Genomic DNA, 12,649 nt, shown 5'->3' with positions numbered 1-12,649 from the left:
TAGCTGTTCAATTGGCAGCTGGTCAGTTTGTGGCATGATGGAACTCCAAGAGATCTTCTGGAACATTATCACATTCAGATGCATTCTTAAGTCACTTAACATACGAAACCCCCCACTGTTGCACAACTATAATTTCACAGACCCCCCCCCAAAAATCACAAGTCAAGTACCATGTTTCCTCTCTCCCTCTGCTTACCTCCTCCTCTATGTTCAATACACGTGAAACTGAGCTTTGTCTTCAAATGTTACACAAACACTTGTGATACTCCGATGACCCAGAGCACAAACACTTGCAAAAACGAAACAGCATCCTTGTGGAACAGACATCTTATTTTGGCATCATGAAGGAAAGGAACAATTGCCTGGAGGAAGTGCCAGCAGGGAAAGACCCTGCCCTCCTTCCCTGGCAGGCCTGGCATTAAGGTGACTTGTGCTCACATGTGACATCGACTGCTTGGTCCATCCTCAACGCCCCAGCACGTCACTGCCTCAGCTGCGCTTACAATCAGTCCTAAGGCTGCACACTCTGCCTCAGGTCAGCCTCCCAGTTTACAGCACAGCTTCCAAAAAAAAAGTTATGCCAACAGAAACAAGAACACAGCGCAGGGCAGAACTCCCCAAAACACCATTTCCTATCACTCCATGAGTGCTCTGTCACAGAACTACAGCCCACGTTAAGCTCAAGCCTTGCAGACACACTGAGAGCAACACTCTGTGTTTTAAAGCACAGCAGGCCTGGGAGGGATCGAGTAGGAAGAGGAGAAGATAACAGAAGAACAGTAGATTGAAGAAAGTTGCTCTTTGCAAGAAGTTGTTACAAAAAGATTGAGGTCTGGGTAGCTGGCATGAACACAAAATGGCAAGTTATCGTCATGTGATTATCCTACCTGCATTTTCCTTTCCAGCATTCTAGCAGATCCCATCTTTTTTAAAAATAGCCTTATTAAACATAACATGTCACACTGACAGTGAATTAAGAACAACTTCAAATCTTTTTTTTTTTTTTTTTTTTTCCCCAAACATACAAAACCCCAGGAAATATGACAGTGAGACTTCCTAGTTTTTAATGTTTCACTTATTTGTTCATCTGTGCTTGTTACTTGTAAGCTATATGGAATCAAGAAACCAGGATACTCAGGAAAGCTTTAAAGCACTCAATAACTCTTATTGTACCAAATTCAGTGGCTCCTTTGAAAAATCCAAGCCTTAACCTCTTAGCCTTTTTTTTTTCCCCTCTCAAGAGAATATCTTAGAACATTTGAAAAGGTGCTAAAGTCACCCTTGCTCTCAGCCCTGAATTTAGGCAGAGAACAAGGTCCAGAACTAGTATGAAAAAGCAGAGCACCACTCTGAGCGCACACTGAGCCAAGCCAGGGAGGAGGGTGTACAGAAAACTATTCACCTCTTCTTTTGCAGTGCCCCCCCAACTCCCCAGACCAGCTGCAGGGGCAGAAAAGCACTAACAGAGCACACAGGAGTAGCAGGAGCCCTCTTTCCCTCTTTTCTTTTACGGGGCTATGCTGGTTCTTGCTGGATCTTGAAGAACTGTACGTAGCTTTAATACACCAAAACCTCTGAAAGCCCGTGTCATGGGAACATGAATTCAGCTAGATTTTCAAGATGAAAGGACTGAATCCCATCTGACAAGTGGAACCCTTCCATCAGAAGCAGCATTCTGTAATTGTTTTTAAACTCCAGTGTAAACAATTACATATTAACATATGCTGCTGTATTATGCATGTATTTTCTTGTGATTAGAAGAAAAGTCACTGTCCTCATGCACTGCCGTGGTTTTATCCTGCTGTATTTGATGTGAGTCCTCTCTAGCTTCCACCAAATTTCAGTGGGAACTGTTTATTAGTCTCTTTTAGTCACATAAAGAGCACACCTTTAAACATCCCTAACTTGTTCAGACTTCTGGAATACATTCTCATTACTGGGAACCTCCACGGAGCCGCTCGTTGCCAATTTTGAAGTCTCCTGAATTACTGAGCTCCATTAGAAACCTTCTGAAGGTGGAAACTAAAGGGTACAATTGAAAGCTCAAGTCTGCTCCCTGAGTTGAATTTGTGTCTGCCCAGATCTTTCCTGGGCACTAGAAAGGGATAAAAAGATTACTCCCGTGGTTTTTAGCTGCAGTTGGGTACTGGCTCAGACAGCCTGAACTGAAAATTTCCTTCCTTGTTTCTCACAGCATGTGCCAGCATTTCTTGATGGGAATGCAAAGATTAATTACAGCTGTACTTGCTCTGAACAAATCCTTATATTCAATACAGTCCCGCAAGATTTAGAGTAGTGCTAATTAGGACTTAGAACAACAATTCTGCAAAGACAGAACTATTTTTTAGAATTATTTTATGCATAATAAAATGAAAGCTTCTTTCCCAAAGCAGGGTGGCATTTACTCTCAAGAGTTGGGAGCCAAAAGGACTTTTCCACTCTCAGAATATTAGATTTTGTGTTTCAGTGCTATTGCTGAAGGTAAGACATCAAATTATAACCACTACCACACACAGGCAAGGATGAGTACAGTACTTATTCTGTAAATCTTTTGGGACACCCAGGCAGTTCCCAACTTGGCTCCAGCAGTAAGAGGTAAAAACAAAAGTTTGTCCTTAATCAAATACACATGAGTAAAAAGAAACTTTTTGACCACAAAAACAGCAAATGATCATGCAAGATACAAACTGTAGTAAAGCATTTTCAACACGGGAGCTGTATCTACAAAGTTGTTTCTCTCATTCACCTTAACCACACCAAAAATACAGTCAAGTTTAACTAGCATCCATGGGCCAAAAGCAAGAGCTCCTAGAGACAGGCTTACACAGTGCCATAAAAACACAAGGCTTTTTAATCCACCTCCAAGAACCTAAAAAAGTAAGAAGCAGGACCACACGAAGTCTAAAATTTCAACTGTTTGGTATCCAGACAGCAGTGCAGTAATGAACTGTATGAACACACTGCACATTTTACAGACTTCAGAGGTGATTTTGCTCTAAGTTTTCAGCCTTTAAAAGGGCAAAAAAAAAAAAAAAAAAAAAAAGATGGAAGAATTGTAGAGTGCCAGGAATTCACTGAGTACTGGAACAGTCAGTAGCACAGGTCTTTCTCTATTAATTTTATTCAGCAACTGTCTCTGTTCCCATACGGTAGGCGTATCAATTTCTTGTTATCCATTCTTATTTATTATGTGTGATCTGCTTGTTACTTTCCAAATTATCCTCCCAGTTCCGTGCACACTACATTTCATGCAGCTGTTGCATGCTGTCATAACCTAAGGCTGGGGACAATTAGTGGCAGGAATCTTTTTATTTTTCTGCAGAGCATTCAGTACAGAGGGCTTTAATCCTTGGTTGAGACTTCTGGTAGGTAATGTAATAAACTGCTGTTTTCTAGCACTTTTCCATTTGCACTGCTTTGAAAAGGTCACAATTCATGACCTTTCTGGTTCTTGTTATTTCTCTCCAATAGCAGAAATTATTAAAAAAAACAGCTAATAACTGCTCTACCCATCATACAGCCTCCTGTGGATGGTTCTACTTGTGAGAACAGCTTCTCTCATTAATAACAGATACTGTACAAGTGGATTTTCCTAGAATTCAAAGTATAAAATTATTTATGACCTTTCCTTCCAGTCTACTTTAAATTCAAGTTCTTCTCACCTCTTGCTCAGTGCCACTTATGCCAGAATTGACATTATCAAGTGAAGCTTTCCTTGGTTTAGGTGAGAGAGAATACGTTACGAAGGCATCCTCAACTCTGACTCTTACTCCAGCTTAGTCCTTAATTTGAGTCTCCAGGACTGTCCAGACACGCTAGCGCTGGTACAGCCAAACAGCATGCTGCTCAAGGAGCTCTGCTGGTGGCAGCAGGCCTGCTACCATCTCATTTTAACGTTTATTTTTAGATTACTGCAAATATAACAGCAGAGTGAGCATTTAACCCCTGTAGATGCAAACTGACAAACTATACCGTATTAGCCAATATCCACACAATCTTGTGCGAGGGCTTCCAGCTGCATTGTGCTTTATGTTCACTCACATTTTAATAAAACCCAAGCTATAACAACTCACTAACTCTCACCTCCTTTAACAAAATGTCACTTCTGTTTGACAGTTCTTGTTTAAGGCTTTGATCTGATTTTTTTTTCCTATTTGGTTTTAGAGACAGGATTATAAAGCAGGGACTCCAACTGCTAATCCCTCCTACTACAGGCCAGCCACAATGCTTTGCAGTATTGTGCTTAAACAAGCAATAAACTTCTTTTGCTGTACGAAGATGAGTCAAACTACATAACATGACCATGAACAATTGAGGTCTTGGGATTAGAGGACAGAACTAGAACTAAGAACTTAAATCTGGACCTCTGGCATTTAATTGCCACATTACAGGCATAAAGCCTTGCTTAGATATTTAACTGAAGGGAAACATCTCCATAATTGACCCAGCTATGAATTCAGAACAGGATATTATGCAAGTTGCAGAGATAAAGTCAGCAAGTTAACGATCCTTTAAGTCATCGTGACATCTTATGCCAGATTAAACTTGTTTCAGAATTCGAACATAACTAAGATAACAGAAACTTACTCTTATTTTTAATAACAACAAAAATGTGGCCAATTTAAGTGAAAACTTAGAGCACTATCACTCCTTAAAAGCAATAACTAAATTGAAACTGGCCTATACGCCCCCCACAGGTTCAAAATCAGCTTTGTCAAAACAATATTTTAATGTAACGCTGCTAAATACAGATGTAATTGACTTTGAGCACTAACACTGGAAATAAAAAATACCAAGGCTCAATAATGGCAAAAGAGTTTCTAGTTTGTTGTGCTCCTGTCAGTCCATTGGTATTTTAAGACTTTCTGGCTCTGAGTGACTATGTCCCATCCAGATGTAGAAAAAAATCTGTAGATCTTCCTCAGCAATAATTCGGTTTCACAGGAATTCTGCGAACTAGAAATACCCGCAAGTTCACAAGTAACTTGCAAAGAGTTATTGCTTAGTCCTAATTACATGCATTAAAGGGTAACAAGATTTCCCACGCTGACACTTTGAACAGCGTGGCTATTTCCTTTGTACATCTCACCAACATTGGTCAAGCCCCAGTAAGTCTCACTGATGAAATATGTAAGTTTCATGGCTCTGAAAAACAACAACAACAAAAAATCCTTACACCATAAGGAACATTCATAACCTCCCGTGTAAGCTTATACTCAAGGAATCACTGAATGGCTGAGGTCAAAAGGGACCTCTGGAGGCCAGCTGCTCCATCCCCCTGCTCAAGCTGGGCCACCTAGAGCAGGGTGCCCAGGACCATGGCCCCAGATGCCTTTTGAGCCTCTCTAAGAAGGGAGACTCCACAACCTCCCCAGGAAACCTGTGCTCAGTCACCCTCACAGTAAAGAAACACTTCCAGATGTTCAGATGGAACCGCCTGTGCTTCAGTTCGCGCCCACTGGATTTTGTCCTGTGGCTGAGGACCAGTGTTGCCTGGCTGTCATCTTTGCATCCTCCCTTCAGGTGTTTAAGCACATAGGTAAGACTCCTCCTGAGCCTTTTCTCCTCTCCTTTGTTCCTCATAGGAGAGGTGTTCCAAACCCTTCATCATCTTCACAGCCCTTCATCAAACTCTCTCCAGTAGCCCCAAGTGTCTCTCACACTGGGGAGCACTGAACAGGACCCAGCACGTCAGGTGTGGCTTCACCAGTGCTGGATACAGGGGAAGGATCACCTCCCCTGACCTGCAGGCAATGGGCAATGCTTTGCCCAGTGCCACCCAGGATACCAATAGTCTTCTGTGCTGCAAGGGCACACTTTTGGCTCACATTCAGCTTGGTGTCCACCAGGACCACCAGGTACTTTCTTGCAGAGCTGCTTTCCAGCTGGGTGGCCCTCAACATATATTTTTGCATGGGGTTATTCCTCCCCAGGTGCAGAACTGCACTTGATCTTCATGAGGTTCCTGCCAGCGTAACAGTGATTTGCAAAACAAATAGCTGACGTTTGCATTATGGTCAATTGTACAAGCTGCAGCTGATTTAACGCTTGGTATTTCCCAATAAGTTCTTAGTAAGTGCATTAAGTCAATACCAGGTGCAAGTTCTCCTGCATTTCAGTGCTGCAGGATGCATGTTGAAAGAACAACAAAATGTTTAGAAACATACTTTTAAGGCTCATTGAGCTCTTCCCTTGCATCTTAAAGATACATGATCAGTAGGAAATTTTAAAATTAAGATCAAGGAATTTCTACTAAAGTGCACTGAAGAATATGAACAAACCAGAGACCTCTCTCACAGATTTCATTTAGCGTGTCACCTTAGAAGTCACTTAATTCCCATGGCAAGCAAGTACTCTGTTTCACTGCCCAACCTTTCAGTTCACTTGGCTTATGGAAGCAGCCAAAGGCTCCCACAACCCCCATATGCTGGTATACAGCCCAACTCCTGATCACCTTACATTACTGCAATACCCAGAATGTCTGTGCCAAAAGCAAGCCATTTTGGGAGCAGTTTGTCTGCTTTGCATCAAGAACTAACGTGAGAGACTGGTTCCTCACCTCCATACTGCCCAAAAGACACAGCTGGCTGCCTACAAGGCTTTGAGGCCATCAGATCCTTAAAGAATTTGAACGCAGCTATACTAATGCAAGGAGCAGGCTGTTTACTGTGCAACATTTCCTACACACTATCTGTTCTGTCAGGCATAATTTAGCCACCTCCATTTATTTCAAGGATCTGCTTGAAGAAAAAAAACAAGTTAACTCATAGGGGAGCGACTCACACCCCATTATAAATATCCCCCCCAAACCCGCACCCCAAAACACCCAGAAAATGGAGAATCAATAAAGAAAGGGTCTTTAAAGCATTTTCCAGAGTCTTCCCACATCCAAGGCTTCAGAGGCTCTTCGCATTTGAAGTATTACTGGAAGTGTTCCATACAATTCCCTGAGCAGAGATCTAAAAATAACTACGGACACAGTAGTAAGTTTTCATCTATATTTGCAAGCCCCTTACATCCCTCTCAGGAACCACTACTTCCCATTTATGCTGACTTTTAAAAGGACCTACTAAACATTAGAAATTGTTTCGCTAGCGTAGAGAACATCAATAATAATTAAATTTAAATTGATACTGCAGCGATGGATCATCAATATAGCCTGTATTTTAAGGATAACTGCATTAAAACAGATGTCTTTCACAGCAAGGCCACACTCTCTCTTCTGCATGAAGGGTGGGTATCTGTAAACTCAAGTCAGAAATGAGTCTGGCAACATGTGAATTAAATGGGCACAGTCGCCTTAACATGCAAACGGTCTCTGAAGTTCAGAGTAAAGAGTCCTATCAGTCTTGAAGAGTTAAGTTGTACAACAGGGGAAGTTCAAGAACTCTTCAAATACATAGTTACAGGCTAGAAAGACTTGGTATTTTGAAAGAAGAGAACAAGAATAAATGAAATAAAGATACTGCTTTGACTTCCAGTGTTTGGGACGTAGATAAACAGTACGTGTGTTTAAAAAAAACTGAATCTGCTAAAAGAATGTTGATTTTACTTTAACAAAAATCAATGAAGGCAGATGATTGTCTTTTCAAATCTGCTCCCTGTTGACATGAGCTCTGTAATAGTGCTCACACATAAGATGCTGCTATTTTTGACCATGACCAAAGTATCACTTTCTCGCACGACAAGTCCCATTTAGCCCATCTTTATCCAAAACGACAGAAAGCACGCAGTGTCACAAGCAGTCCTAAAAGTAGCTGACCTCCCGCCAGTTTTTATGCTTGTTCTGGACACATTAAAACAAAAGTGAATGGCTTCTCACGTTCTCCCACTGAAGTCCTGGGAAGGGAAAAAAGCAAAACCCAACTGACCAAAGGGATTCCTACGTTGGCATTGGTCTTCACATTTTACTACTAGAAGGAATTTGCATTGCTTATGGGTGTAAGAAAGCTTTCAGCTTATTTTAATACATGTACCTGGACTCCTAAGTATACCCAAATACTTGTTATTAGGCTCAAAGTGAAGAAACTCCCTCCCTTTCAGCTACAATATAATTGTAATCCCAAGTCCCTTCCTATGAGGGAGCCACTCAAAATTGAATTTGTCTCCACCTGCTGGCAAGGAAGAACGGACACCCAGTTGCCCAAACCACCACAGGCAACCTCAAAAGAACAAATGTTACAGGACATTTTCAGACACATGATAAATGTATTCCTTTCTAACATACAGACAGAAAACGCGGTAGGATAATGAAGGCGAGGGAGAAGAGAGAAGAATCACATACTGATTACAAAGGAATTCCTATTCTAGTAGTTAAAAAACGAGGACAGAGCCGTGACAATGTAACCAACCATACAATGAAGCTTTTGTCCCCAAACCACTTGGCTTGCATACAAGGAACAGAGGAACTTGGGGCAGTGGGGACAGGCTGGGGCGGGGGAAGTGCGAGAGGCTGATGTTTGTGAAAAGAAAGTGAAATTGGTTAGTCTGCTTTAAGAAAGACAGGGAAGGGAAAGAAAAAAGCAGAAAAGCACCCTGCTATTGTAGAATCCACCCACTCATTTCTGAAAGGCTCAAAGACCCAGACAGGGATTTACAGCCTGCACTTCTAGGCACTGAATATGAAGCAGAAAACACTCAAATGCCCAGAGGCAGCTTCTGCAATCCCAGAGAAGAAGCCTTCAGATTGTACAACATTCTGGTCAGAGCCATTTTCTTTCAACAGGTTTTCTGCTGCTGAGTCAGTCATTATGCTCGGCTTTACAGACCATAGGAGGACACCTGTACGCCGCAGTTTTCAGCTGTAGTTAACCAACCATGTTTTATTTTTAAGCAAAGTTACACAACTTCCTGGAAAAAGAGTTCAAAAGCAGACCAACGTAATCATCTGGCTTAGAAATCAGGGCAACATTGACTGGAGGAGCAACTACTGAAGGCATTATTATATTAACAAAAATAAAACAGGCTGGTGTTCAGTTGACTGTAAGACGTGGGAGAAGAAAACACGAGTGCTGAGCAAGGTTGTGACTTCAAACGTCGTCCAGAAACATCCAGAAACATCCAGAAAAATTACAGCAATTTAAAGCTTTAAACTTGAGTTTATTTTAAAACTAGGATAAGGATAATAAATTCAGTTCAAACCAAGAGTATTCCATTCAATAGGTTACTCTAAATAAGAAAGGGAGTGCTGATACAGAGATTCTCTTTAGCCTTAGTTAAAATCAGTTCAGAATAGAATGATTTCCTCTGAGTCGACTAAATCTGGCTTCTATTTATTTACATGAGTCGGTATCCAGGGAGGGCTTAAACTAAATTAAGGTATGGGTTTATACATACTACATGCAATTATAAATATGGCAGCTCCTTAAACTATCTGCTTTCTGTAAAAAGTTTGGTAGTTTTCAGTTTTTTATTTATTTTTTAAAGAAACTGTACTGCTTCTAATTCACATGTACGCGGCCAATCAGACTTGATGAAACTAGAAGGAATAGAAACCGGTTCAAGTTATTGAGGTCTCAAAAATTTGTTTAGGGAGCAATCTAAAACTAGCGCTTGTATCCTTGAGAACACTTAAATTTACAGAACTTTACCGCAATAAGCATCTTTCTTTTTTTTAACCCAACAGGACTGGGTTACGAACAGTATTTTTGGTAGCACGCTATCTCTGCATTATCAACAAGTTAACAGTGTGGGTGCTGGAGCAGTTTCAGTTGCACTAGTAGCATAAAGCAGGTTACCTGAATTCTATCCAAAGAGACACACGATAGAATTATACCATGATGCTGAAGATGAGAGCACGTTAGATGCTCACTTCCATGCCTGTATGCTTTGTTTTTGTGGGGCTTTTTTATTTTTATTTTTAGGTATTTCCTGTTTAATCCTGCTCTCAATGCGAGAGAATGCAGAGGTAGGCCTACTAGACGCGGAATGCTATTTATTCAACAAACTGGACCCCCTCCACCCCCCCAGTTTGATGTAATTTTATTTTGAACTGGTATAGGGATGAACCTCCCATATGATCCCAATCTGCATTTCCCCTTAAAAACAAAACCCTTGCTTGATCACAGCGTTTCCCAGAAAAAGTAAGATTTTTAATAGGCTGCTGATGCAATTACTGCTCATTATACTGGATTCTCTTAGTAGTTGTCTCATGTTAAATGCAAGTCCCCCGTGGCATGAACCATCTTTTTATTCCACATTTGAACAGTGCAGAACAGCAAAGGCTTAGTCTGTTTCTACAGATGCTAGGAATTATGAAACAATCCATCCTTCCCCCATTCCCAGTGCTGTAACATGCAATTTGTTAACGTTTTTAGCCTAAGGAAATGAAATTTTTACTACCATCCTGTGACAATTTTACCTAGTCATTTTATTTATTCTTTAGCTATTCTCAAGATGCTTCAGACAGATATCAAAAATAGGCAACAGCAAGACTCCAACAGGCATCTATTAGCAGAGACAGATGACTATCTAAGCTCTACAGCATGAGTTTAACTACCCTGTTAAAAACACTACAAAATCCGTGTAAAGCAGTAGCATGAAAAAAACAGACTTTCGCTGGGAGTTTCTCTAGATTTTTCTATAGTTATATCCAGTTTCTTTGTAAGGGTCTAAGTCTACACCAATTCAGGTTTCTAATCCAACTCTTCTAAATTAAACATTCATAACGTATCCAGGTATGAAGAATTTAACCTTCAGCTGTTTTTAAGCATAGCCAGATTCAGTCTGTGGACAGAACACCTGAAACAAAGAATTCTACCTGCAGATTAAACCACAATCAATATTCCAGAATCACAAATCACTTATTAGGGGATGATTTCCTAATTTTTCTATCACCTTCTAAGAACTAGTTACAGTGACATTAAGTTGCATGGATCCATACCTTGCTTCACTGAACAAGGAAATGGAAAACAAGAAAAAACGTTTCCAACTTGCACAGACAAAGAAAAAAGAGTGGATTATGAACAGCTGCTAGAAACATATTCCACACTAGAAGTGCAGTTAGTCTGGTGCTAGAGCACAAAAATCTAAGTAACAAGAGAGCAAGGAAGATAGCACATTTTTAAAGCTCACTGTCATCTTCCAGTTGCTTATCCAAATTTCACTTGCAGACCTCAGGATGAAAAGAAACAGCCAAAGAGCAGCAGCCGGAATGGGTGTTGCATTCACTTCAAAAGATCTGCATGCAGGAATAGTTTGCCAGTATCAATATAGTGCAAGCTGGCAGGACTGGAAAGTTACAAATTAAGTGTGCCTTCATCAGTGACCTACTATGAACAGAACTACTGAGCTGCTAAAATATTTTTAGTTCAACCAATTCCTGCCTTTTTTGGTTCCTCTTGCTCTTCCAGTTTATCCAGTCATGTGCACTTTTCCACTCCCTCTTACTGCCATGTAGTTTTTCAAGTTTGGCTCCAATTACCACTTGTTCCTGCTGCTGAAGTGTTCAGATTTACAGCATAACTACGAACGGCTCATATGATGGCTAAATCTCACACGTAGCAAGCGATCTTTCAACTGAGGAGATATTTATACAGCAGGGAACATTTTTTCCCCCTCCCACCACAAAACCGGTGGTACTCACCAGCTGGTACTCGCTCCGACGGCTGAAGGCTTCCTTGATTCCCGAATCCCTCCACAGGGCGCCGAGTGCAGGTACATAGAGCTGGAACGTGGCAGGCTCTATGGGCATTCCAGCTTTGTTTTCAAAAGCCATCAAAAACATCCCATGCTTCTCATTCTCCGTGTACTGCCAAGGGATCCCCAGTTTGTCCCGTGCATCAACCAGAACCCTGCAGCCCTAAAGAAAGAGTCAGATAAGAGAGTCAGCGAGAAAGAGATTGAAGTGTGTAACAGAGGTTATACTCAGAGGTGCCTGAAATTCAGGGTTGGTTTTGGGCTTTGTTTTGTTTTTTAAGACCTTACTCTGGTGAGCCTGAACTCAGGAGGGAATCAAACATCGTTTATTGGAACACCAGAAATGAGACAGAGCTTGCTGGTATAAGCAGCCCAGCCACAATGTGCTTCTTCAGGTGGGAAAAAATATTAGCAGCAGAACAAAGTCTATTACCAACAGATTAAAAATAAAAGCAAGCACCAAATGCATAAAACAGTGCCTGGGAACTAACTTATGATCCTCACTAACATAGTTTTAAACACTTACAGAAAGAGAGCCCCATACCAGGCTAGCAAGATCCTAGAAGCACGTTGCTGCAAAGCGTGGTTTTGACACAATCTACTTGGATGCTATAAAACACAAGAAAATACGTCTATCCAACTTGACAGACTTATTGAACATTTACTGTAAATAAGTGTCTTCTGTTGAGAAACCTTCATCCAAGCAGTTCCTTCCAGTAGGAAAGCCTAGCGGCAAGGAAGCTGAAGACTCTGGAGGGATTTCAAGCTGCCAGGCTGAGTAAAGCAGCAGTTTTCTATCAGTACCAGCTAACTTTTCCAGCTTGCCACACGTTCGGTAAGTCATGACAAATACGTTTTGATATCCCAATTCTGAGGGGGATTTTTTTTTTTTTTTAAATCGAAGGAAGGTGACCCAGTTCTCTAACTTAACTCAGGATTACTGAGACCACTCAATTGCACATTTTGCCATTTTTACAGAAACTTAACTTCTTATTCATGGCAATGAGCCAAA

General features: G+C 41.1%; 1 protein-coding gene across 1 annotated transcript in view; it reads right to left on the bottom strand.

Moving 5' to 3' along the window:
• The window catches only part of GNA12 (G protein subunit alpha 12), a 43,017-nt gene that overhangs the window by 18,771 nt on the left and 11,597 nt on the right, over positions 1-12,649 (bottom strand). The window contains exon 2 of the mRNA XM_035339622.1: positions 11,585-11,800. Coding sequence (XP_035195513.1) covers positions 11,585-11,800 — 216 coding nt within the window. The remainder of the gene's footprint in view (positions 1-11,584; positions 11,801-12,649) is intronic.

This window comes from Oxyura jamaicensis, chromosome 14 (genome assembly GCF_011077185.1).
Source record: "Oxyura jamaicensis isolate SHBP4307 breed ruddy duck chromosome 14, BPBGC_Ojam_1.0, whole genome shotgun sequence".
NCBI lineage: Eukaryota > Metazoa > Chordata > Aves > Anseriformes > Anatidae > Oxyura > Oxyura jamaicensis.
This window is presented reverse-complemented; position numbering and strand designations above follow the sequence as displayed.